Below are 26,367 nucleotides of genomic sequence, written 5' to 3'. Positions count from 1 at the left end.
ACACATTAATTTCCAAAAACAAGAATTCTTGTTCCTGTGCCCCAACTGAACGAAGATTCTCGTTTCTGGGTTGTTTTTCCTTTTTTCGATTTTAATACCCTATTCAATCTCAGGGTGCTGTGTGTTGGCTGAAAAATGCATAGTGGGAATCCGAAGGTGCAGTACCGGCCGCATCCTACCAGGCGACGGTATCGAGCTACATTTCTAACATTGTATCCTGGGCTGTGGAATGACCCCAGGTCTCAGATAAAAAAAATTGTTCTCTGGGAGGCGCACAGTTCAGCCGGTTACATCGAAGCCCGTCAAATATGCTTGATCCGTATGTTATGGTAGTTTATAACGTCAAGCAAATGGGGATTGGATCTACCAGATAGCGATCAAGAAATTGGAATATTCTAGTGATGCACCGATGTGAAAATTGTGGCCGATACCGATAACCGATATTAATATTGCTGTTCTGGCCGATACCGATATTTACCGATGTCGATATCTCTGTATAGAAAACACTTTTTTATGATAATCAAATAAAGAGCTATTTTCCAAAACGCATAATTTTTTTTACTTTTGTAACTTATTTTCAGAAATGACTGATATTTTGAAACTATTTAAGGCCAAAACATGTAAAAAGAAGAAAAAAAAGATTAAATTTTTTATTTTTATTTTTTTAATATCGGTCCTATCTTGATATCGGACCGATACCGTTGTGTAAAAAAACGGCCATATCGGCCGATATTATATCGGCGGCCGATATATTGTGCATCACTAGAATATTCTTTTTGGATTACTTTCGGCCAAAGGTAAGAGCGGTTTGACGTAAATTCTAGCTTGATCCTGCAATGCTTTCACAGCGATCGGGCTGGTAACAGTTTCTAGTGTTCAATGCGAATATCGTTACTGACGCTCAAATTATCAGAAACGACCCCCCCCCCCTTTCATGCATTCATGATGGAACATAATACCGATAATGTGGATTTGAATCCGGAACAATAGCGGGTTCAGGCGAGGAACGCTAGCGTCTACAATGTAATCGACGTGTAAGACTATAACTCAGCATTTCATGGATTACGATAGACCGCTCTAAAACCATACTTATATTCACCACGGTATAAAACAGGAACGTATGGATGGAATTTTTTTTTATTTTTTGCATCTTGACCGGAAGAAACCCAGTGTCAAATGACTATAGTACTGTATCCATAGCTATAATATAGAATATGGTTATAGCTCTACAAACAAGGTGATCGATTACATGGGTCTAATTGTTGGCATGAGGCGATAACTTCCCGGAAGAGGCGTGGCACCCAAAGTGTTAAATAACAAACAGCATTGCTTGTTTAATTTAAAATAATTGGAATTATTATTATTATTATTTCTTTTATATATTCAAATAAAATTTTCCCGTTCGAATCCCGTGCCCATCGAACGAAGCTTCGAAGTATAGTAAACACCATGTAGTAGATACCATGTAGATACCATATATATACATGTAGTAACCATGTTGTAAACACCATGTGGATACCATGTAGATACCATGTAGATATTATATAAATACACATGGATACCATGTAGATAACATGTAGATACTATATGAATACATGTAGATACCATGTAGATACTATATAAATACATGTAGATACTATGTAAATGTATGTATGAATTGGGGAAAGCGCAAATAATGAGACGGACACAGATATTAATATTATTTAGAGACATTCTTTTTTATGTTATGAGCTCCATTGACACAGTGGCGCTCTGCCTAGATATCACCATCTGATGGTGGGCCGTACTGGTTTTCCATACGACAATGGATGGTCCTCTCAAGTATAGACAAATATGTATGTGTGTGTGTGTGTGTGTGTGTGTGTGTGTGTGTGTGTGTGTGTGTGTGTGTGTGTGTGTGTGTGTGTGTGTGTGTGTGTGTGTGTGTGTGTGTGTGTGTGTGTGTGTGTGTGTGTGTGTGTGTGTGATCTCACCTGGATACTGAGAAAGGTAGCAAACCACTCCTTCAGCTCTGACTGAGTGTCACAACACAGATACCTAGAGAGAGACACACAGAGAGAGAGAGAGAGAGAGAGAGAGAGAGATACACAGAGATGGAGAGAGACACAGAGAGAGAGAGAGAGAGAGAGAGAGAGAGAGAGAGAGAGAGAGAGAGAGAGAGAGAGAGAGAGAGAGAGAGAAGAGAGAGACACGGAGAGAAATATAGACAGGGAGAGAGAGAGAGAGAGAGAGAGAGAGAGAGAGAGAGAGAGAGACAAAGACAGATATAGAGAGATGGAGAGAGAGAAAGAGAGAGGGAGAGATCATACATTTATTTAGTCGTGCATGTGTACATGTTTTCAACATGTAAATTGTATTGCATGTTTACTTTTGTCATAATAATAGAGTTGTATTATCTATATATTAACATTAACCCATTCTCCGCCAATCACGTGTTAAGGCGGGTTTCTCCGCCATGCGTTGTCTGCCAATCACGGCGTAAGGCGTGTTTGAGATCAATATTTTGTCATGGTATTCATATTTCACATCATGGAAGGAAGCAGAGAAAATCGCCCAACACCGAACCAGCTGGAGAGATTTCATGAATGACCTATGCTCCCCAAAGAGCAAAAGGGTTTAAGTATTCATATTTCACCCACGGAGTCTTGGCTGATGCTGTCTGAGCCATCACAACTCTGCAACGCTTCAATACCGCCACCTGGTGGCCGATCGGCGAGTTGCCAAACCGGAAGTGCCCGTTGGGAGCTCGGTCCGTCCCCTAATTTCGTCCGGCCACTCGTTTATCGTCCCGGGGCTCAATACAGAGACCGTGGATATGGATCTTTGCCATAACTCAATAATCAACATGATTTGGACGTGTATTAGTAATATACAAACCGGAAATGGATCGCATCGATCAACATCACATAATTGGGATCTGTTTGCTCCACTCTCATCGCCCAACGCTACGAGGAGACTGACGTGAGTTTCAGCGTTTTTCTTTATCATTTTCGATACAAACTGCTCTGATCAATATATCACCCATACTACATGAATCATTTAACGTCGGTCATTGAATTATAAACGACCCCCCCCCCCCCCCCCCCCCCCTCCGTTCACCCGCAGATGATCAGTCATGACGTTTAGGACCATGTACAGTTGAAATTTTTAATATAGCATGGATCGGTATCAAACTGCATTTGATAATCTAATATATGCATTTATGCCTATATCTCACGTTCTATGAAATACTGCAGAAAACGATAAAAACATATTTATACTCGGTATTTTAGTATGAATGTGTGAATGAAAAAGTTAAACGTTCCTACATCCTGAACGATAGATAATTGATGTTGAATGGGCCATAGTAATGTCAATTTAGCAATACAATTTAAAAAGTTATAGCCCTGCAAAGAAGGTGAACATCTCCATAGACAAATAGCGCTGGCAGAGGATGGTTTAGGATGATCAAAGTGGTGGCAGAGAATGGGTTAACATGAATTTGAAAAACATGAATTTGAATACATATGAAGATATGAATGTTGATACCACCGAAACAGAAATCTAGCTCAAACTAAAGTATTTTGTAGTTCTGAAATCCCCTGTGTTTACCTTGTGATGCAGGAAAATAAACAATGACTGGAATAACATTTGTTGCTTTAGAGCTACCATAGCGTTATCTAAAAGATACAAACAATGGTTGTGTTTGTACATTCGCAAATTGTAATAAACATCTGGTATAACATTATTGCAATAAGCTCAATAAACAGATAATATTTGTGTTATTATCCAGAATTTCTCTCTCTTTCTCTCTACTTAATATCTTGTCACCGTCTATTCTTCAGTGTGTTTCCTAGCTGGCCAGAGGAGAGCACTCCTTTTAGCCAAAACTAATTTAACCCACATGTATTTGTATGAATTGTTTTTACTATAAAACATATTTTCATGCTTGAAGGCAGAAGATCTGTCTACGATATAATCAATGAATCCGGTTTCCACCACAGTAGAAATGTACAGAACCACAGTGTTCAGAATAATAGCCTCAGTCAGGTACCCACCCACCCACCCACCCACCCACACACACACCCTCCTCCAGGACTGTTGGGGGTTGCATCATTACCATGTTTAACAGAGCTCATTAAGGCTTGTTAAGGCTCATTACGCCCAGAGGAACTCTTAGCCAATGACAGAGCAGAACAGAGAAGGGATCTTTTCAATTATGCGTTAAACGGTCAGTGTAACTGAGGGGTACAATTCCCTGACTGTATTGATAAGTATGGTATTATTAAACCACTACCGCTTGTACTTTAACTTCTGGCCATCCAGTACATGATATAGATATGATGAACACTTTCCCACCTGATGAAACGAAGTCCACACAAATGTATAAATCGAATATTTTATATAGCAAAGGGTATATACAACGTTCACTTAATGACATTTATGATTTGAAATGCACTTGTAAGGCAAATGAGTATTCGTAGGTAAATCAACATTGAATGTCCAATCTCTGGTTACGCAGGGAGCAAGTATACAACCTGGTTCTTTAGGGAACTATAGCGATGGTACTTAAATGATTATAGCTGGATACACTAAAGGGGGGGGGGTCCCGCTGGTTGTAAGACAGTAGGGGGGGTTAGGAGAGCCGCTGGCGGTATCCCATCTGGCCGACGATTTCTTGGGAGAATTCAGAGTGCTGAACACGGTGCCCACAGAACCTCGGTCCACAGATGAATACAGCTGGACCCTCTGGTGGACGGTAGCTGCCGGTCCACAACGAAGAGACGTGAGGCGACCTCACTCGGGGTAGAGCGCCGTCTCACCTGGACTCCTCTCCGGGGGGTAGTTCCAACACTCAGCAGTGTTGGCCGTTATCCATGGAATAATCAAAGCACCCAAAGCATGTAGATAATCCAAGCCGTGGAAGGCTCGCCGTCGTCCGGGTAAAGTAATCCAATGTACAGGTCCACTCGTCCTGGCCCGGAGCTCCTCGGATGCAAGCACCACACGTGGTCTGCCCAGCCTGGTTAAGACTCCAGATAACGACAGGAACGATGGGGGTACTGCTCACTTTATAACTCTAACCGAACGATGCACCATACATAATAGACTATTATTAACTTAATAGAAATACGTCCCACTCGACGGTATAGTGCCAAACTATGACAATTCAACTATTAATCCACACGATGTCTCAATGCCTATTCTGAGGCCAAGTAGGCCATACTGCACCACACGTGCGTCGTGGGTGAGGCTTCGCGTCTGTTACTAGGTTGGAGGGTAAAGGACTAATGGACTAAAAGAAAGTTCTACTTTACTTGCGCCATATATATATGCGCTGTGAACAAATAGTACCATTCGTATTTCGCCAGACGTATTCCTACGCGGAACCGGGCTTGTAACGACATGTTTGTCGGCACGATTGAACTTGAACCAAGGGGCATGGCTGCTGGCGCCAGGTTCTCGTCCAATGGTAGAATGAAACTATTATGGGCTGTTAGTAGACTAAAGGGATATTCAGTGCATATTGTACAAGGAATATACAGGGGATATCAAACGATATACAAATACTATTAAATATATATCCATAAATAAATATATATATTCGGTTTAATCTGATCCTTCACAACAGCCGCCCCCTAATTAGTCCCACCTAATTAGCTAAGCAGAGACAGATTAACCGCACTGTCTACCACTCAAGGTCCGCTGTAAGGGTCAGTCAACTCACAAAGTCATGGGGTCATGGTCATCATCGATAGTGTCTGGGAGTCGGGGGAGTTCTATTAGCCTCGCCACGGGTCGTGTGTAAGTTCGCCCTTGGACGAGCACTTCAGCTGCTCGGACCTTGCCATCGGCACCGGTGATCACTTTGCTTACGCGGCCAGCCGGCCACATAGCTCTGGGTAGTGACTGGTCGATAATCATGACGACTGTTCCTTCTGTCAAATTGTCTCTCTCTTTTACCCACTTCTGGCGGGTCTGTAGAGACGGTAGGTAGTGGAGTAGGAAGCTGCTCCAAAACTTGTCAGCTAGTACTTGACTGTACCTCCACATTCTTCGGCCGTTCGCTTCTTCAGGCCTGTACATTGTCTGGGGTAGCGCGGGGTCCAGCCGCACCATTAAGAGTGTGTTGGGGGTGACTGGGTCGACATCTGCTATATCACTGGAGACGTAACCGAGGGGTTTTGAGTTCAATACTCCCTCGATCTCCGTGAGGACTGTCATTAGGACTTCTTCCGCCACAGTCTGGGCCCCAAGCACGGCGTACAGGGCTGTCTTTATAGAACGTACTTCTCGTTCCCAGGTTCCACCGAAGTGGGGTGCGTTCGGGGGATTAAACTGGAAGTCAATCTGGGATGGAGCGAGGTGGGTCTTAAGTTCTGGGCCCATAGCTTGGAAGCTCTCTCTCAGCTCTCTTTCTCCGCCTTTGAAGTTTGTCCCGTGATCAGACAACAATGTAGACGGTTTTCCTTTCCGTGATGTGAATCTTCGGAAGGCCATAAGGAATGAGTCTGTGCTCATGGTCGGAAGGAGTTCGATATGTATCGCTCTGGTGGTCATGCATTTGAATACAATACCCCACCGCTTCTCGGTTCCTCTTCCTCTCTTTATATACAACGGGCCAAAACAGTCCATGCCTGTGGAGTGGAATGGCTTGTCGCCGAGTCGGAGGCGACAGGGAGGTATGTCAGCCATCCGGGGTATGCTGGGCTGCGCGCGCCACTTTCGGCAGTCTAGACAGGTTCGCTGGAAGCGTCGCACCGCTTCTCTTCCTTGAAGTATCCAATAGCGACGTCTGATCTCCGCGAAGACTCTCTCTGCTCCTGCGTGGTGTACATCCTCGTCGTATTTCTTTATGATCAGCTCTGTGACCTTGTGTCGGCTGTTCAAGACTATCGGGTACTTAACGTCATCCGGTAGATCGGGGGCTCTCCGCAGACGACCACCCACTCTGATGAGATTATGGGCGTCACTCTCGGGTGCCAGGTGGAGCAGTCTGCTGTCTGATGGGACGGGCTTTCCTCCCTGTAGACAGTCTAGCTCATCAGGGAACGAGTCTCTCTGGGCTCGTTGTAGTAGAAGAAGTTCTGCTTCTTCGTAGTCAGCTGCTGAAATGTCAGTGGTGGACTGAATCTCTGGGTGGTGCCACAGGAATGTCTTTAGCTGTGCACTCTGTAGGGTAATGCAGTCATCTATGTTGGGGTCTGTGGAGGCGACTGTGCTCAGTCCACAGAACATAGGTTTCTTGTTCTCAGCCTCCTCTTTACTTGCTTCCCGTGGGGTGGGCGTAGGCCACTCTTCTTCCGGGAGCTTGAGGAATTCCGGTCCGTCACTGTAGATGTTGCGACGGGTGAGGTCATCCAGGGACATTCCCCGGGTGATGACGTCAGCTGGGTTGTGTTTGGTGTCCACATACCGCCAGCTCGCTGCTTCTGTTAACTCTTGAATCTCGGTGACTCTGACTCCCACGAAGACCTTGTATCTGCATGAATCAGACTTGATCCATGTGAGTACTGTCGTGGAGTCTGACCACAAGATTGTTCTGTGCACCGGAATGGTGAGTTCACGTTGGATTAACGTGGCTAGATGCGCTCCTGCTAGGGCTGCGCAGAGCTCTAGACGCGGGATAGATTGTTGCTTTCGTGGGGCTATTCTTGAGCGAGCCAGGATGAAAGCAGTGTGTATCTCTCCTCCCTTCTCTTGGGCACGCAAGTAGGCCACCGATCCATAGGCTACTTCGGAGGCGTCACTGAAGACGTGTAGATCCATCTTGCATGTCTCTGGCCTCACTGTGGGTGGGAAGTAGCTGCGGCGTATATTGACGCCTGGGAGTGAGCGGAGCTCCGTCTCCCACTCTCTCCATGTGGAGGCAAGGTGTGCGGGTATTGGGTCGTCCCAGCCCTGGTCCTTGTCCCATAGTGCTCGTACAATCATCTTTGCCCTGGTGGTGTAAGGTAGAATACATCCCAACGGGTCATATTGTCTGGCGAGTGTTCTGTACACACTCCGTCTGGTGGTCGGTATCGCCGTCGACCTTCCCTGCTCCGTGGTCAGGGGTTTGTGTCTATAGTGGAGCGAGTCTGTTTTGAAGCGCCAGACTAATTCTAGTGTCATTTCTTGGGCTTCTCCTGGGATGGTCGCCATCCAGGTCTCGCTGCTGGCAGCCTTGTCCGCGGGGGAGAGGCTGCGCAATACGTGCGGGTCACTGCTGGCCCACTGCCTGAGATCAAAGCCGCCTTTGATCAGGGAGGCGCGTAGCTTGATTAGGAGAGCCTCGGCTTCTTCTTGAGTCGAAACGCTTTGTAAACAGTTGTCCACGTAGAAACTGTTCTTCACACTGTGTCGGACCTCTTCATCTGCTGCTGGGTCCTCTGCGACCTCTGGGTTGAGGTTGCGCAATACTGGGGGGTCGCTGCTGGCCCGCTGCCGGAGATCAAAGCCGTCTTTGATCAGGGAGGCGCGGAGCAGCGCACGACGTCGCCAGTCAATTTTCTTCTCGACATGCTGCAGGAGTGTGGTGTCTCCTTCTGTCGCTCTGGAGTGGAGGCAGCTAGTGGCTGCTGTTCGGTTGAGAGATTTAGCGAGGGGGCCTTGTAGTGTCCACCCTAGGCGGGTCTCGACTGCTGCAGGACAGCCTCGGGGTCCTGTATGGACCCGGTCAATCGGGACGATGAGGTCTGCATGGTCGGAGCCTATCAGCAGGGTCGGGGTGGCGCCGTCTATGAGCGGGATAGGTAGTTGACGCAGGTGCACATATTTATCCATCAGCTTGGCGATGGGGTAGGTGTACTGCGATAGTCTTATTTCTTGGCTGGTGAAAGCATTTGTAATCCTATACCGTCGCTCTGGCTGCCCGCTTGCTGCGATAGTGAAGGAGACATTCTCGCCCTTTATCGTCTTTAAATCTCTTCTTATTGTCCGAATCGTCATTTGGTTCTCGCTCCCCCGCAGTCCCAGCTGGGCCGCAGCGGACGCGAGCAGAAGGGTCTTCTCTGACCCGTCATCAAGGACGGCGTAAGTGTCCATGACTTTATCTTGGTAGCTCAATGTCACACGGACTACCTTTAAGAGCACTTGGGCGCCGCTGCTGCTGGCGGGGTCAATGTACATGACACTTGCCTTGGTGCCGCTCGATGGTGCAGGTGAAGGCCGTCTTCTGTTACTGTCGTGTAGTATATCTAGATGGGCTCCATCACACCGACTGCACCTTTTCTTTAGGCGGCATTCGGCTGCCATGTGACTGCGCGCACATCGGTAACAGCGCCTGTTGGACTTTATCCATTGACTCACTTCTTCTGCATTCATCTTTGTGAACAGGTCACATTGTGACAGCCAGTGTTCCTTCTCACAGTAGGGGCACACCATCTTCCACTTCTCTTTTCTCGAGGGGGTACTGTGGCTCTTACTGCTCGGTACTGACTCTGATTGGTGCATGACAGTCACCGATCTTCCATCGTTTATTCTCCTGGGTCCCTCTCTGGAGCTTGGCGTGCTCCGCACGAACGTATCCAGTCGTAAGCTGCTGACTTCTCTTGCCAGGAAGTCGGCTAGATCGAGGAGGGATGGTTCGGGACCGTTAGGATCACGGTGGTCTCTCTGCCGCCTAAAACGCTCTTGTCTCGTCTAAAATCCTCTCGACGTTAGAGTTGGCGTATAGCTCGTGCATGCCCTTTTCCCGTTGCGCTCCCAGCATCCCTACCAGGGACTGCACTTTTATCGACAGGTCGTCTAATGAGCGATTGTCTGTTGCTGGGGGTAGGCGATCAATATGCCTTATCTCTTGGATTACGTAATCCCATATACGTCCATATCTCTGGTCCAGCGCTGCTAGAGCCGCGGTGTATGGGGTCGTAGAGGTGGCATAGGCTAGCGCTATATTGTGCGCTCGCGGTACTTTCAGGTGCTTCAGTAATATTGCATACTTGTGGCGTTCATCAGCGACATCCACCATCATTGTCTCTAAGCACATCCGGAGCTCCGTGTACTGTGCTCGATTCTCATAGGTGAAGTCTGGAAACGTCGGCGTGGCAATGTATGACGCCGTGGATGGCTGATACATCGGCGAGCGTTGGGGGAGAGACCTCCTAGGCGAGTCTCCTCTTGCGCCTCTCTGTGGGCTGGTACCGACAGGGTACCATGGCCCGCTGGTCCAGGTGCTATTCCTCGGGGCTGGTCGTGCGTCATGCTCACCCGTGAATAGAGTCGGGGGTCTGTAGCGCAGCGCCGCGAGGGTATAGCCTGGGCTGTACTGGACCTCCTGGTCCGGTGGAGTACTGTGCTGTCGTCGGGCTTGGTTCTCCTCCTCTCCCTCTTCTTCTTCTATCAGGTCCTCTAGATCCTGTAGTCGTTTATTTAGCTTCTCCGCAGTGTATGCCGCTCCTTCCTTGTAGCTGGGTCTCGCTTGGACCGGTCTGGGAAGGGGGTCTGCGGGGGGTATAGGCTTGGTCTGTTGGTCAAGTTCAGGGTCGCTTGCTCGGTTAGGAGACGCTGCCCTTGACTGTTGTCTCGACGAGTTCCTTGAACCCCTGGCGGAGGGAGAGGGTGTTGCCTTGAGGATCAGCTGCTCCATTAGCTGCGCTTGTAACTTGTCGCGCTCGGCTTCGTGCTTGGTGAGATCTGCTTCTCTTTGGGCACCGGCAGCGGCGCGCTGGGCGTCGGCCCGGTCTCTTGCCATATTCTCTTCCGTCTGAAGGCGTCTCATCTCCAGGCGTATGCGCTCTTCTTCGCTCCGTTGCTGCGCTTGGAGTTGTTCGCGCTCGATAAGCATCTGTGCTTGGAGTCGATCGCGTTCGCCCTGAAGTCGATCGCGTTCACCCTGAAGTCGATCGCGTTCGGTAGAGGCTGTCAGGCTGACGAGGAACGCCTGTTGTAGCATCCTCTCCGCTTCGCTGGGGGAAGACGGTTGTAGAGGTGAGCCGCTCCTGGGTGAGCCGCTCGTTGGGGAGTCCTGGAGCTCTATTTCCTCGGCGCTCTCCTCCTCTTCTTCCGTGCAGAGTTCTCTCTCTGTAGGGTTGTCTTCCTCCCGGGGCTGGTCGGGGACTACTTCTTCGGTATTGGCGGGGGGTAAAGGCATGTCAGCTCCCTCCTGGTCCCCACCGTGAGCTTGGTCAGTTACATTAGAACCCACTAGGGCCTCTGTGGTCGGGGAAACCTGGTCGTTAAGGTCAGACATAATTTTACTTTCTACTTTTACCGCGTTTACCGTTTGTAGAAGGCTAGGTAGTTGACTGACAGCGTAATCCTCTAAGTACTGAGGTGGCTGTCGTCTGCGCTGCGGGCGTTCTACGTTAGGAGGACCGTTTCGTGGAGTGTTCATCATAGGCCATTTTAATATTAATAACACTATATTAATATTACACTAGTTACCCTCCGGCTCGAAGGACCAATTGTAACTGAGGGGTACAATTCCCTGACTGTATTGATAAGTATGGTATTATTAAACCACTACCGCTTGTACTTTAACTTCTGGCCATCCAGTACATGATATAGATATGATGAACACTTTCCCACCTGATGAAACGAAGTCCACACAAATGTATAAATCGAATATTTTATATAGCAAAGGGTATATACAACGTTCACTTAATGACATTTATGATTTGAAATGCACTTGTAAGGCAAATGAGTATTCGTAGGTAAATCAACATTGAATGTCCAATCTCTGGTTACGCAGGGAGCAAGTATACAACCTGGTTCTTTAGGGAACTATAGCGATGGTACTTAAATGATTATAGCTGGATACACTAAAGGGGGGGGGGGGTCCCGCTGGTTGTAAGACAGTAGGGGGGGTTAGGAGAGCCGCTGGCGGTATCCCATCTGGCCGACGATTTCTTGGGAGAATTCAGAGTGCTGAACACGGTGCCCACAGAACCTCGGTCCACAGATGAATACAGCTGGACCCTCTGGTGGACGGTAGCTGCCAGTCCACAACGAAGAGACGTGAGGCGACCTCACTCGGGGTAGAGCGCCGTCTCACCTGGACTCCTCTCCGGGGGGTAGTTCCAACACTCAGCAGTGTTGGCCGTTATCCATGGAATAATCAAAGCACCCAAAGCATGTAGATAATCCAAGCCGTGGAAGGCTCGCCGTCGTCCGGGTAAAGTAATCCAATGTACAGGTCCACTCGTCCTGGCCCGGAGCTCCTCGGATGCAAGCACCACACGTGGTCTGCCCAGCCTGGTTAAGACTCCAGATAACGTCAGGAACGATGGGGGTACTGCTCACTTTCTAACTCTAACCGAACGATGCACCATACATAATAGACTATTATTAACTTAATAGAAATACGTCCCACTCGACGGTATAGTGCCAAACTATGACAATTCAACTATTAATCCACACGATGTCTCAATGCCTATTCTGAGGCCAAGTAGGCCATACTGCACCACACGTGCGTCGTGGGTGAGGCTTCGCGTCTGTTACTAGGTTGGAGGGTAAAGGACTAATGGACTAAAAGAAAGTTCTACTTTACTTGCGCCATATATATATGCGCTGTGAACAAATAGTACCATTCGTATTTCGCCAGACGTATTCCTACGCGGAACCAGGCTTGTAACGACATGTTTGTCGGCACGATTGAACTTGAACCAAGGGGCATGGCTGCTGGCGCCAGGTTCTCGTCCAATGGTAGAATGAAACTATTATGGGCTGTTAGTAGACTAAAGGGATATTCAGTGCATATTGTACAAGGAATATACAGGGGATATCAAACAATATACAAATACTATTAAATATATATCCATAAATAAATATATATATTCGGTTTAATCTGATCCTTCACAACAGTCAGTGTGATCTTCTGTTGTTAAGGCTTCAAGTAGTGTTGGGTTTTAATACTCCCAAGTCTCCCATTAATGTGAATATAACCAGAGAACAATGCATTAGAAATGACTGTATAAACGGGGCGGCTACGTGGCGTAGTGGGCAAGGCGCTCGCCACGAATGCGGAGACGCTGGACTCGCCTGTTCGAGCCCAGTGCTCTACATTGCTTTCAGTTTAGCTGGTCGTTCATACTAATACACATTGGCCGTATTAGGGGGTGGGAAACTGATGGGTGGGGATCGGGCGTTGTGGACAGTGACTCCTACAGGTCGGTTGGTGCGCCTGCGCAGTAGAATCAGGAAGTGTCGGGGGCAGCGTGAGCCTCCCACGCGTTACTCCTCGCCACTGAGAGATCGAGCTGCGCAGGTGAAAAGATGCGACTGCTGTTACCTCAAGTACCGGAGGGGACTTGTGCTATGTATGACTTAGTCCACATTGCAGCTGGCTTGTGGGAGGCAAGAAACAGCGTTCGTGACAGGGGAGGGTTGAATTGGATGATACGAAATTGGGATGGGAGAAAATATAGAAAAATGGGAGAAAAAGTGGATAAAAAAAAAGAAATGACTGTATAAACCTTCTAAATTATTATAATAAGAGGATGGGTCACAGCACCAACGCTCTAAATCAGGGGTTCCCAATAGGCGGCACGCAGGTCACATCAGGCCCGCGATGTATTTTTATTTGGCCCGGCAAAGTTCTATAGACCTGTTCACTGTCCATGTCAGACTCAGTGTGCACGCGCATCAAGGGGGCAAAAGGAACGTAATCCTGGTCAGAACAACGGGGCAGACTACAATACATTTGCATTTGTTAGCCATGCTAGCGATCAATCCATGCCAAAGCTATATGTAAAAGGCAGAGGTGCAGTGCTCAATGTTGCTCATGCCACGCGGCACCACGCCGTTCCACCACTTTTCTGAGCAGAAGCACGCGCACGCACATGCACACAAAAATGCGTTCACAACTTTCACTCGACTCGTCGCGCCGTGCGCAAAGTACCGGTACTCACCTATCACCTAGTCTTTGCATAACAATAGTATATCAATAGCATAACAAAGAACGAGAAGTGCAAAACCAAAATGCAAGCCCTGTACTAGAGCCATATGAAATCCGCGTTCACAGAATCTACCAATAAAAATGGAATCAACTGCAAAACGTGGAATATTGCAGAATTTGGCCTAATCTGGACTGAAATTCCGTTTTTGGGTGGAACGTTTGGTGCAAAGCAAACATGACCGGGGACCGCTGCGTGTTACACACAACACAGCAGTGTTCAAGCGTCTGCCGTCTGGCTGCTTCTGTGTTAACGTCGTCAAGAAGCTAAGAAATTCCGCAATAAGCCCTAAATTCAGAGCAGAGCAGTATCCTAATGACTTTTATGCCTCCGGCGATAAGGTGTTTTGCTAATTCCGTCAACGTTCCGTGGACTGGACCCGCAAAAACATGTACAACACTATTGTGATTAAATAGCTAACGTTACAGTACATAGGACTATAGATGGAAATGATAGCTTCTTGCTAAATCTGGTGCACCCATCCATTTGTTTAATGCAAACGATTGTCATTACACACTGTCCTTTATAAACTAAATAAACTTAAATAGCTATGTAACGTTACAGTACATAGGACTATAGATGGAAATGATAGCTTCTAGCTAAATCTAGTGCACCCATCCATTTGTTTAATGCAAACGATTGTCATTACACACTGTCCTTTATAAACTAAATAAACGTAAATAGCTATGTAACGTTACAGTTAGGGCTGACCTTCGAAGCTTTTTTTGGCAATCGAAGCTTCGGGGCCGAGCTTCGATTTTAATTAGAAGCTTCGAAAAAAATTTTGTTTTATTTTTTTTTTTATATATATATATATTTTTTTTATCTTATGTTGTGTGACTTGTACAGCACTTTCGTAAACTTTGTTGTTTTTAAATGTGCTCTATAAATAAAGTGGGTTGGATTAATTAATTAAGTAGCCCCTTTCGTGACTGTGATGCATCCAACAAGGTTTCACTCGGCTGTGTGATTTAATTCAAGGTGGATCGCTGTTGTCGTTTGAACAACTTCAGATTTCATGGGAACTACCAATCCCCCAAATCAAGAATGTTTAAGATGAATGAAGTAAGATTTTGATTATTTGAAATATGGCCTGTGTAGACTAAACTACTGTATGCACAGAATTATGTCAGTCTACAAGGTCCGGATTCTACATGGTCCGGCAATGTAGACCTTGTAGACTCCACTACAGACCAATTATCAGTGAATCATTTTTAAGAAGGGCAACTTCCACAAAAAAACAAAGAACTCACCAAAACATCTCAGTAGCACCTTATCTAAATGTTATATTTCATATATGGAGATTCATATTTATTTATGTATTGCATGCATTTCTACATTTTATTTCCTATTTTGTTTATTCATCCCAGTATCTTTCTTTCTTATGTGTGGAATTCTACAAGGCGCGCGCACACACACACACACACTTACATTTAGTCATTTAGCTGACGCTTTTATCCAAAGCGACTTACAAGTTCTGTACGACAAGGCAGCAAGAAGGGTACAACTCTATCAGCTGAGTAACAATGTTCATCAAAGTGTTGCGTGTTACAGTGTAGGTTAGTTTATTAGGACAAGTGCATGACAGTAAGGTTAGTCACGGTTAGTTTTTTTTTTTTTTTTAATCATTTCAGATAATGGTTGAAGAAGTGAGTCTTTAGTCGACGGCGAAATATTGGACGGGATTCGGCTGTCCTAACTGGGATGGGTAGTACTCACTCTCTCACACACACACACACACACACACACACACACACACACACACACACACACACACACACACACACACACACACACACACACACACACACACACACACACACACACACACACACACACACACACACACACACACACACACACACACACACACACACACATCGAAGTAAAAAAAAAAAAAAAAAAATTGATTTTTTTTTTTTTTTTTTTTGTTGCCTAAGGTTAAATTAATGATATACCATAGATTGCCAGCGCTATTTGTCTATGGAGAAAGTCCCCTTCTTTGCAGGGCTATAACTTTTTAAATTCTATTGCTACATTGCCATTATTAGGGCCCATTCAAAGTCCTATATGTATTGTTCATTGTGTAGCAACGTTAAACTTTTTCATTCACATATTCATAGTAAAGTATGGTCTAATGTATAAGTATGTTTTCATCTCTTTCTGCAGCTTTCTCCAGAACGTGATATATAGCCCCAAATGCATTATATTGATGATGAAATACAGTTTGATGGCAATCAGCGCGATATAAAAAATTCCAACTAGACGTACTTCTAGAAGTTACTACACGTCATCTGATGTTGACCGGATGGGCGAGGGGGCGTTTATAATTCCGTGGGCAGCGTTATACCAATCATCTAATGTGGGTCAAATGTTGATCAAATCAAATCAAATCAAATTTATTTATAGGGCCCGACAACACACGTTAATGTCCCCATGGGCCGTACAGGTCTTCTTTAAACAAGTCAAGAAGACAACATAACAATAAGTCAAGAACAGAACAAGAACACCATAGGGTCCAAAATTTTTTTTAGATGAATGCAAATAAATGAAAGAATGCAAGCACTCCCAGACATACCCCACGCGAAGGTAAGGAAAAACTCACTAAAACCTAACAATAGGGAAAAAAAAGCTCCACAGGCAATGTGGAGGAGAGAAACCTTAGAAGGGCCGTTCAAGGGGGGATCTCCCTTCTTAGATGTCGGTGATAGTAGTGTTGCAGACGGACAGTTGGTAAGCATGCACTCATGTGTGTGGTGAGACACAGATGAGTGCATGCAATAGCAACTGTACATTTTGAAAAATTAAAGATAGAGCTAATAGCGATAGCAACTGAACATTTTGAAAGATTAAAGATAGAGTTGATAGCGGATCTATTTGAGGCACAGGGGCGGCGCAAGAGGGTCACGTCCTCCCCGTCTTAGTCACGGGACATTCAACACTCCGGTCGTTGCTCAGGGACAGCCGGAGACAGGGGGAAGGGGGGTGGCGCAGAGAGGGTCGCGAACTCCCGACATCATCGCGGGACATCCGGCACTCCGGTCACCACTACGATAATATCAGTTATTATCGAAGACGGTAACGTTACACGCTGAAACTCACCCCAGTCTCCGCGCGCCGTTGGTCGATCATCGTCAAGTAGAAATTTTATCATTATGGGATATATTATTACCTGGTCCATCTCCAGCTTGTATAATGGTATATACGTCCAAATCATGTTGTTTATCGAGTTATTGGCAATCGATCGCTATGTAGAGTGACGAGCTAGAATCACGGGACATGTACCGAGTGGCCGGAAGCAATACGGACGTCTAGCAAAACCTCTAGTGCGCTTCCTGTTAAGCGCTTGCGCCGATCGGCCACCAGATGGCGCTCCTGAACCGCCAGAGAGCTCAGTGGGTCCTGCTGGTGAATCTCAGGCCAGCGGAGGGACATTATGAATCCGATCGCAGATTTTTGAAATATTGATATAAAGACGACGTACAGCGTCCCCCGGCAACTTTAGCATGGCCAGCAAAGACGTCTAAAGACGCCCCCTGGCAGTCAAAGTGTTAACTTTGATTTTTTTTTTAATGTTTGAAGCTTGTGCCATCGAACGAAGCTTCGAAGCTTCGAAGTATTTAAGACAGCCCTAGTTACAGTACATAGGACTATAGATGGAAATGATAGCTTCTAGCTAAATCTGGTGCACCCATCCATTTGTTTAATGCAAATGATTGTCAGTACACACTGTCCTTTATAAACGAAATAAACTAAAGGTGCCTAAATTATGCATTACTATATTTCATCACAATATAATAGATATAGCTAGGCTACTGACATTGTCATTGTGATAATGTCAGTAGTAGCTAGCTGTATCTATTGTTTACACTTGAAATGTGTTTTTATTTTGTGTGCATTTTTATTTTGTCACAATAGTATTTGAAAAATATTGTGTAAAATTGAACTGTATTTCTGAGTTGCAGCACTTAAAAACATTAACTGGACTGTTATATCTTATTCAATTGTGGATATTTATTCATTCCCACTTATTAGACACTATTTCTGATGGTAAAATGAGCATAAAAAGCAAAATACAGAATTCTGAAATATTAAAACGGGAAAAACGAACTTGGGGGGGGGGGGGTTATGGAATTTGGAAAATAATAAAACGGATTTCATATGGCTCTACCCTGTACCAATTGGTGGGGGGTTGCTTGAGCTGTGGAACCTCTCACTATGTGACTTAATGGTCCTGACTGGAAGGATGAGACATTTCTTAAGTTGTGCTTCAGAAGGAAACTGTCCTTCTGTAAACTGTAAGTTACATTGTTAATTTAGTTTGTATTTACTTTTCTAGTTTAAGTTAATTCAATTAAAGAAATTGTAACTACAATATTGTATCTACAATTACATTTAAAACATTGTTTGTTTTTCAACCATATCTGTTGACAATATAATTTCTTTATATATTGAAGGCTACATCCTGCTACCTTTTTCAGCTTCTCTATTTCAAAGCAATATTTACAAAAACTAAACTAAAACTAGTAATTTCCTATACAAACATGTTTCCTACTATTTATGCATAATAATCATCTGTTCTGTGCGCACGCGAGGGAACATGTATGCGCATGCGCGCGCGTGACGTCATTTAAACAGAGTACAGGCACTTCTGAAATTACCACTGCACCCCTGGTAAAAGGTGAAAGACTCACACTCGCAGCCATGCTGATTTGGCTAAATGACATCCAGGCTGCTGTTTTTGTTTGAAACTACTTTTAGTCAGGAGAGTGCCATGGTTTCGCCATAGAGCCCCGTCGTACTTTTTTAGCGCAGCAGCTCGTGCAGGTAGTGGGCAACTTAGTCGTGTGACTCCGTTGGTATTGCTAATTGGCTCGAACATGGTATGTTTGTATACAGCAAACAGGTCTATTAATCAAACATGAATGGGGTTTCGTGGGCTCAAACGCTGCATCCACACCCTTTTTTAAGCTCATCAGAGACAGAACAACCTCAAGGGGTTTTGTTTCAGATTTCTATACACTCTTACTCAAATCTACATCATTAGATATAGTTTGGCGAGAGGACATCCCAGAATTGGACCCTGAGTTTGATTGGGATGATGTCTGGACTAATGTCACATTGGCTTCCCGTAACCCTAATCACCAACAAATACATTAGGGCTGTCCCCAACTAAGGATTTAGATAGTCGACTATGATTGGCCGAAATCAGCCGATAGTAGACTATGAAAAAAAAGTATTATTAATATTATTATTATTTTTTTTTTATCATTCCATTTGGGCTGTGGGGGGTGCTTAATGTCTGAAGGAGTCGACGGAAGGTTTCTTGTCCTCTGCAAAAGCATGCAATTGGTCCACTGATCGATACATCTTGATATTTGTCTAGTCTAGTGTGTTCATTAGATGGGTGAAATCCTCTTTCAGTGCCTCTGTGCCTGTTTTCTTAGGCAGTTAGCCTCGCTGGTATGCGTGCCATTAGCGTTAGCCACGCTTCTAGGCCTCTTTTCTTTTGGAAAAAATGATAAAAAAAAATAAACAAGTATATATATATATTTTTTCTACTAAGAGGTTGGCAGTCGACTACGGCTCCTTTCGATCGATTAGTCGACTATTCGACTAATAGGGGTCAGCCCTAAAATACATTTTAATAATATTCATAGGCCGTATCTCACACCTAGGAAACTGTGTGCTATGGGTTTGGTGGTTGACTCTCTGTGCACTACGTGCGCTCTGAGGGCCACTGGCACTTATATGCACATGTTCTGGGAATGCCCACCGGTGGCTCGTTTTTGGAAATCCATAACAACAAAACTATCGCACATATGTAACCTGCCAATTCCACTTGCCGCAACAACACTAATCCTAAATTATATCTCCCTATTACCGGCCTCCATACAACAAAAAAATACTCATTCTAGCGGGAGTTACAGCAGCCAGAAAATGTATATCCATGAGGTGGAACACAACCCGAAAAACGTACAGCGATCAATTGACCTGTCTCAAAACCCTGCCCCTTTTCTTGATCCTCCAATCACAACTGTCGCTTACCTCGGACAAACCAAGTTTGTCCGAGGTAAGCGACAGTTGTGATTGGAGGATCAAGAAAAGGGGCAGGGTTTTGAGACAGGTCCATTGGGCTTTGACACTCTTGGATGTAATTTATATGGAGATGGTCACAGCTCGGGTGATTGGAGTTAGGGAATCCAACATTGAATTGTGGGCCTCAGTGGCTGAGAAAGTAGCGGCGGAGCAGGTTCGGGGTATTGGTCCTGAGGTGGGGGGGTGGGAGTGGGGGAATAAACCTCTTTTTTAATGTCTGTGGCAAATACATTTGATTTTACAAATGTTATCATTTAAATTTTTTTAATTTATTGTCATTATTGTTATTATTATTATTATTACTGCTGTTATTGTCCTGTGAAGTCTTGTTTATTATTGTTGTTTATTATTATTATTAGTACTGTATTGTGTTTTGTCTCGTTTCATGTGGAAGGAAAAAAGTAGTATATCAAATAATAAAAAGATTTGATTACAAAAAAGAATAATAACAAAAGGATGGGTCACAGTCCCAATGTTCTACATTAGAATAATAACAAAAGGATGGGTCACAGCCCCAACATTCTAAATTAGAATAATAAGAAAAGGATGGATCACAGCACCAACATTCTAAATTAGAATAATAAGAAAAGGATGGGTCACAGCCCAACGTTCTAAATTAGAATAATAAGAAAAGGATGGGTCACAGCCCAACGTTCTAAATTAGAATAATAAGAAAAGGATGGGTCACAGCCCCAACGTTCAACATTAGAATAATCATCATTCGTGAGCATCTGATTCAGTGGCTCAGCGTCGCCCTCAGATATTACATTACAATCCCATTATTTATGTTCTACTTAGCACAGCAGCTACTGCTAGTGTACTACCTCTACACCTAGTATTACTCTACCAATAACCATAATAATAATCATGATCAGCATGACAATGATTAACGTAACAAATCATTCACCATTCAACCCCACAGTTGGACCACATTCAGTTGGGTCATTACAGGGACTTAGGACCAGGGGGCTGGCAGGGTAAACACTGCTCTGAATAATTCACACATTTGCGTTTGCATATAAGAGCCCCTCTGGGTGATAATGTGTAGTTAAATTCAGGGTTGCAGCACATGTGTGAACGCAGCCATAGACACTCGCATCTCAAAAGACACAAATATACACACACACATACACTTCATGCATGAACACACACAGCCAAGTATAAATGCATACTTACAGGTGTGCACCGTATGCGAGTATGTGTGTGTGTGTGTGTGTGTGTGTGTGTGTGTGTGTGTGTTTACCTCCTGGGTGGAGGTGACCTTTCATAATTATGCTTTAGTCACACTACACACAGACACACACACAAACACATATGTGACCTGGTTTGTGGCTCACACACACAGAGTTAGCTGGTGTTCTCTGACCATTTGATGTATTCAGACGCATCAACATTTATAAAACTGTTCTGGTATTCAAATAACTGATGTTTACTGATATTAATCAGATGTATAAATAACTGATGTTTACTGATATTGATCAGATGTATTGATGTTTACTGATATTGATCAGATGTATAAACTCTACTCTTTCTCCACATACTGACAGTGATGAAATTAAAACAGTCAATTACTGAAGTCCTGCTTCCCTAATTCAGATGCACACACACACTAACCGTGTCAGTCAGTCAGTCAGTCAGTCACTCACCACTGTTGTCTTTCTGGCTTGTCTTGCTTTTCACTCTCATAGATCACTGTTAGACCCCAACTAGATAGAGAGAGAGAGAGAGAGAGAGAGAGAGAGAGAGAGAGAGGAGAGAGAGAGAGAGAGAGAGAGAGAGAGAGAGAGAGAAAGAGAGAAAGAGAGAGAAAGAGAGAGAAAGAGAGAGAAAGAGAGAAAGAGAGAAAGAGAGAGAGAGAGAGAGAGAGAGAGAGAGAGAGAGAGAGAGAGAGAGAGAGAGGAGAGAGAGAGAGAGAGAGAGAGAGAGAGAGAGAGAGAGAGAGAGAGAGGTCACCTGGTGATAACTCATAATTATGATGTAATAATGAGAGATGTCACCTGGTGAGAACTCTCTCAACCAATAGATCAACTGAATTATGATCTATTAATGAGGGTCTATTAATGACATTCAAAGCTCTTTACAATGTAGAGCAGAATTTGCCTCCTCCACCACCAGTGCATAGCCGTCCTTTGTGGCCGAATGGCCATACACTGACACAAGTGACATCTCTCATTATTACATCATAATTCATCAAGAGTTCTCACCAGGTGACATCTCTCATTAATACATCATAATTCATTATACATTCTCACCAGGTGACATCTCTCATTATTAAATCATAATTCATTATACATTCTCACCAGGTGACATCTCTCATTATTACATCATAATTCATTAAGAGTTCTCACCAGGTGATATCTCTCATTATTACATCATAATTCATTAAGAGTTCTCACCAGGTGACATCTCTCATTATTACATCATAATTCATTAACACTTTAGGCGCCAGCCGCTTTAGCTATCCTTGTACCTACTGCGCCACCGCTGTAAGAGATAGGGATTTTCACTGTGCGTCGCGGTGTTTGGAGGGCTATATCTATATTCTATATTATAGCTATGGAGACAATACTATGGCTCATTTGACATTAACTATCCATCGTTCAAAAATAATAAATATTTTCATGTATATGTTGGCGTGTTATACCGTGGTGAATATTGTATAGTTTCAGAGTGATCCTGGCTAATTCCTGAAAACGGCGCTATGGAGCAATATGTGAATTTTGCTAAAAGGGTTTGCGTTGCTCGCCTGGACACAGGGATGTGCATCTCCATCACTGAGGCCGTTGCCATGCGCATCTCGATACGGTGCCAACGATACGATACATTAACGATACATTTGAAGCACCGGGCGATACGATGCGATACGATTCACCCCTGTTGAGATACGATACGATTCGATTCAACATAATGCGATTCGGGGCGATACGATGCGATTCAACACGATACAAAATAATGATACAATTTTATGGTATGACAGAGGATTTGGTTGTATTCCTCATATGCAGCTTATATTATTATTAAAGGGGAACTATCTTATAAATGGCCTTTTTGAGTGTTTAGCATTGTTTCCTAGCTATGTGAACTTATATTAATATGATCTATGTCTCAAAATTCTCATATTGGCGCATTCTTCCAATTCTCCTCTCACAATATTCACCCTCACTGAACTGAGTCGTTTGAAAATGTGCCTATATGTGATGTCATATAGTCACCGCTGCATGTTAATGTTCAGGCGAACACGACGCTCAGCAGGCCCGGCGCAGTGGTTTAGGAGCCCAGGCTCAAAACAGCTCGAGATCTTAAGGTAGAAAAATGCTGTTTTTGAGGACTTGATTAGAAATACAAAACAATGAATACAAAAAAAATATATATTACAGAGGTGTTCCATAGACTCACAGGAATTGTGTAAAAGTGCCCAAATAGTGAAAGAAATAGTAAAATAGTTCCCCTTTAAAAATAAAATAATCTACTGTAAGACAATTTATATAAAAACTCTTGGGGTGCCTAAGACTTTTGCACAGTACTGTGTTTTCTATCCACTTTAGCTAAAAACACACACACACAATTTATATATACACACTACTGTGATACAATAATAATCACACAAAGGGATAATGGCTTATAGCAGACTTAATGATTTTATAATATTTCAGATAATGAAATTAAATGTTTATCATCAACTTTTAATCATTGAACGTAGAGAGAGAGAGAGAGAGAGAGAGAGAGAGAGAGAGAGAGAGAGAGAGAGAGAGAGAGAGAGAGAGAGCGTTTGAGTTTGAGCGTTCTGATGTTCCGTAGCTAACCACACCATGATGGCATTTTGTCAACACAGTTGGAACCTGGAGGAAGCGATATTGCCAATAAATGTGAAGTTATCTTTGAACCTGTTGTCAAGCGTCGTCAATATACCCCCCCCCCCCCCCCCCAATTTCCTCACTAATGGAACTGGTGTTGCGGAGTCACGTTAGTTAGTCAGATAGTTTAGCGTTAGCTGGGCGGCTAACGCCGGCTAACGTTAGCCAGTTGGTCAATTCAATTCATGTCTCGACTTCCACTGCTTGTTGATAACTGTGACGCGGCTCTCGCCTTCCGTAGTAGCGAAGCAAAGATAGTCTCTTCTGCTGAGTGCTGACAGAAGTGGGTGAGAGGAAATTATATGAATGAATCGGTTTTGACCGATGCAAAGGACGCTAACAACAGATGCATCGCGAGTTCAACCTGAATTGTAGCCGATGCGCACTTTTCCCACCGATGCACTCGCATCTTGAACGTTTATGCCGGTGCACCGATGCGAATCGGTGAATCTTAACGTCACTACTGGACACGCTACTATTTCCAATTCAAAGGTACTGTATATAATAGGTATTATGTTTCATCATATATTATATTCATTATATTCATCACGTTTTTGATGCTTTGATCGTCAGCAACGGCATAAGTTACATATACATTACTTATGATCGTTGCGATCGATCATTGTTGGATCAAAGTAGGATTGATGTCATATAGTCCTTACCTTTACTAGGAGGTATCCCAAAAAGAATATTCCAATTGTCTGATCACGATTTCCAGTATTGGTGTCCATTGGGTCCCCGACATAATCCGGCACAACACATGCATCGAGGGGCCATGACGGCTTCCAATGTGATCGGGTGAACCGATCAGACTTACCTGGACAAAAATTCTCCGCCCGGAGGAAATTAGATGTAACACAGTGTGAAATAAGGTTTCAAAGGGTGGGCAATACTGCCACCTAGCAGGATGCGGCCGGTATTGCACTCTAGGGATCTCAGGATGATTTCCTATGGTAACACCGAGGTCCGTGACATTGCAGAATAAAAAAATCGAATAAAAGAAAAAACAATGAAAACCCGACTATACTCGGTTATGGCGCTCAACCGCTGGTGAGATAACCCGACTATCATCGGGTCTGGCGCCCAATGTGTTATGAGTTCTCACCAGGTGGGGGGGCGGAGCCTCTTTTTTACACCCAGGTAAACCTTCAGGTTCTTCACTGGCCAATCGCGTTCTGTACGGTTACTCTGAGAGAGAGAGAAAAAGAGAGTTAGACAGACCGGCAGACATACAGACAGGCAGACGGGCAGACGGGTAGGCAGGCAGAAGGGCAGACAAGCAGAGGGGCAGGCAGACAGAGAGGTAGGCATGCATCTCTTCTGTTTGAAGAGATGAAAACAGAGTCTCAGTGAAGGAATTTCCCCTGCAGTGATTCAGGGAGGCTCAACAGCACGGTATGCCGTATTACCACCATTATGTTTTGTTTTTGCAAATGACAAATAAAAATTTACAAATGACAAATTGCAAAGTGCTGTGTGTCCTTATTTGTGCTACTGTCATATCGATTGCTGTGACTACATACTTTGTAGTGTGCATTGCCACAAGGTGGCACCGGTGACTGTATTTAGGATGAGGTAATACTCTAAGACCCTGTTCCGGGTTGATCAGAGGTCATAGGTAACTACGACAACTCTGCGAGCGACAGAACCTACTCTGACATCAAACTGGACCATTCAGTTTGTTTGTTTATTCAGAATGTGTCACCATCTCGCTACTCTGGCAGAGTGTTTGTATATTTAAAACAGTAACATTAGCATGCTAACTGGCTAAACTAATGTGCTAACTGGCTAAACTAACATGTTAACTGGCTAAACTGGTTAGCTTGTTAGAAGAATTACCAAGCCACTTTCTTGACAAGAATGGATGGATTTAACGTTATGTGTCACAGACCTTTTATCTGAACCTATTATTATTTTGCTATAAGGCGAAAACACTCTGGCTTGTTTGTATTTCTTTAAACCAATCACAATCATCCTGGCGATGGTGCCCTTCCTAGCGTCGCAGATAGCAGAAGGGGAGGATAATTCTGATTGAAATAGTCGGCCAGTGACACGCTTATACCTACAGTCTATATCCTGTGAGCAGACTAGAGTGAGAGAGACAGAGAGAGAGAGGAGAGACCAACTGAGTGAGTGACCATCTGTGTGTGTGTGTGTGTGTGTGTGTGTGTGTAATGTGTGTGTGTGTGTGTGTGTGTGTGTGTGCGTGCGTGCGTGTGTGTGTGTGCGTGTGTGTGTGCGTGTACATGTCTCTCACCCTGACTTCTTGTACATCCTCAAAGAGTTGGTATTCAGGATGAAGTAGCGATCGTGGAAACTCGTCAGGCCAGTCCCAGAATGCTCCTCTCCTCCCGGAACTTCATCATACCATGTTTGGACACATCCACTTAGTGCCTGCAGGCGGGGGTTGGTACATACCAAGTCAGATTCATACATTAACTGAGCTTTTAGACATATTAGGTTTGTGTGTGTGTGTGTGTGTGTGTGTGTGTGTGTGTGTGTGTGTGTGTATGTGTGTGTGTGTGAAGATCAGAGATAAGTAGTTATCCTTCAGATAG

At 44.4% G+C, this 26,367-nt stretch overlaps 1 protein-coding gene across 1 annotated transcript in view; it reads right to left on the bottom strand.

Moving 5' to 3' along the window:
* arap1 (ArfGAP with RhoGAP domain, ankyrin repeat and PH domain 1) overlaps positions 1–26,367 on the bottom strand; it is a 283,086-nt gene that overhangs the window by 15,206 nt on the left and 241,513 nt on the right. The window contains 6 exon segments of the mRNA XM_084308436.1: positions 1,974–2,037; positions 21,602–21,661; positions 24,915–24,997; positions 26,067–26,074; positions 26,077–26,139; positions 26,142–26,195. Of these exon segments, the coding sequence (XP_084164562.1) occupies positions 1,974–2,037; positions 21,602–21,661; positions 24,915–24,997; positions 26,067–26,074; positions 26,077–26,139; positions 26,142–26,195 (332 nt within the window).

This window comes from Notolepis coatsorum (genome assembly GCF_963971535.1).
Source record: "Notolepis coatsorum genome assembly, chromosome: 1".
Lineage (NCBI taxonomy): Eukaryota > Metazoa > Chordata > Actinopteri > Aulopiformes > Paralepididae > Notolepis > Notolepis coatsorum.
The sequence above is the reverse complement of the archived record's forward strand: the minus strand, read 5'-3'. Positions and strand labels throughout refer to the sequence as shown.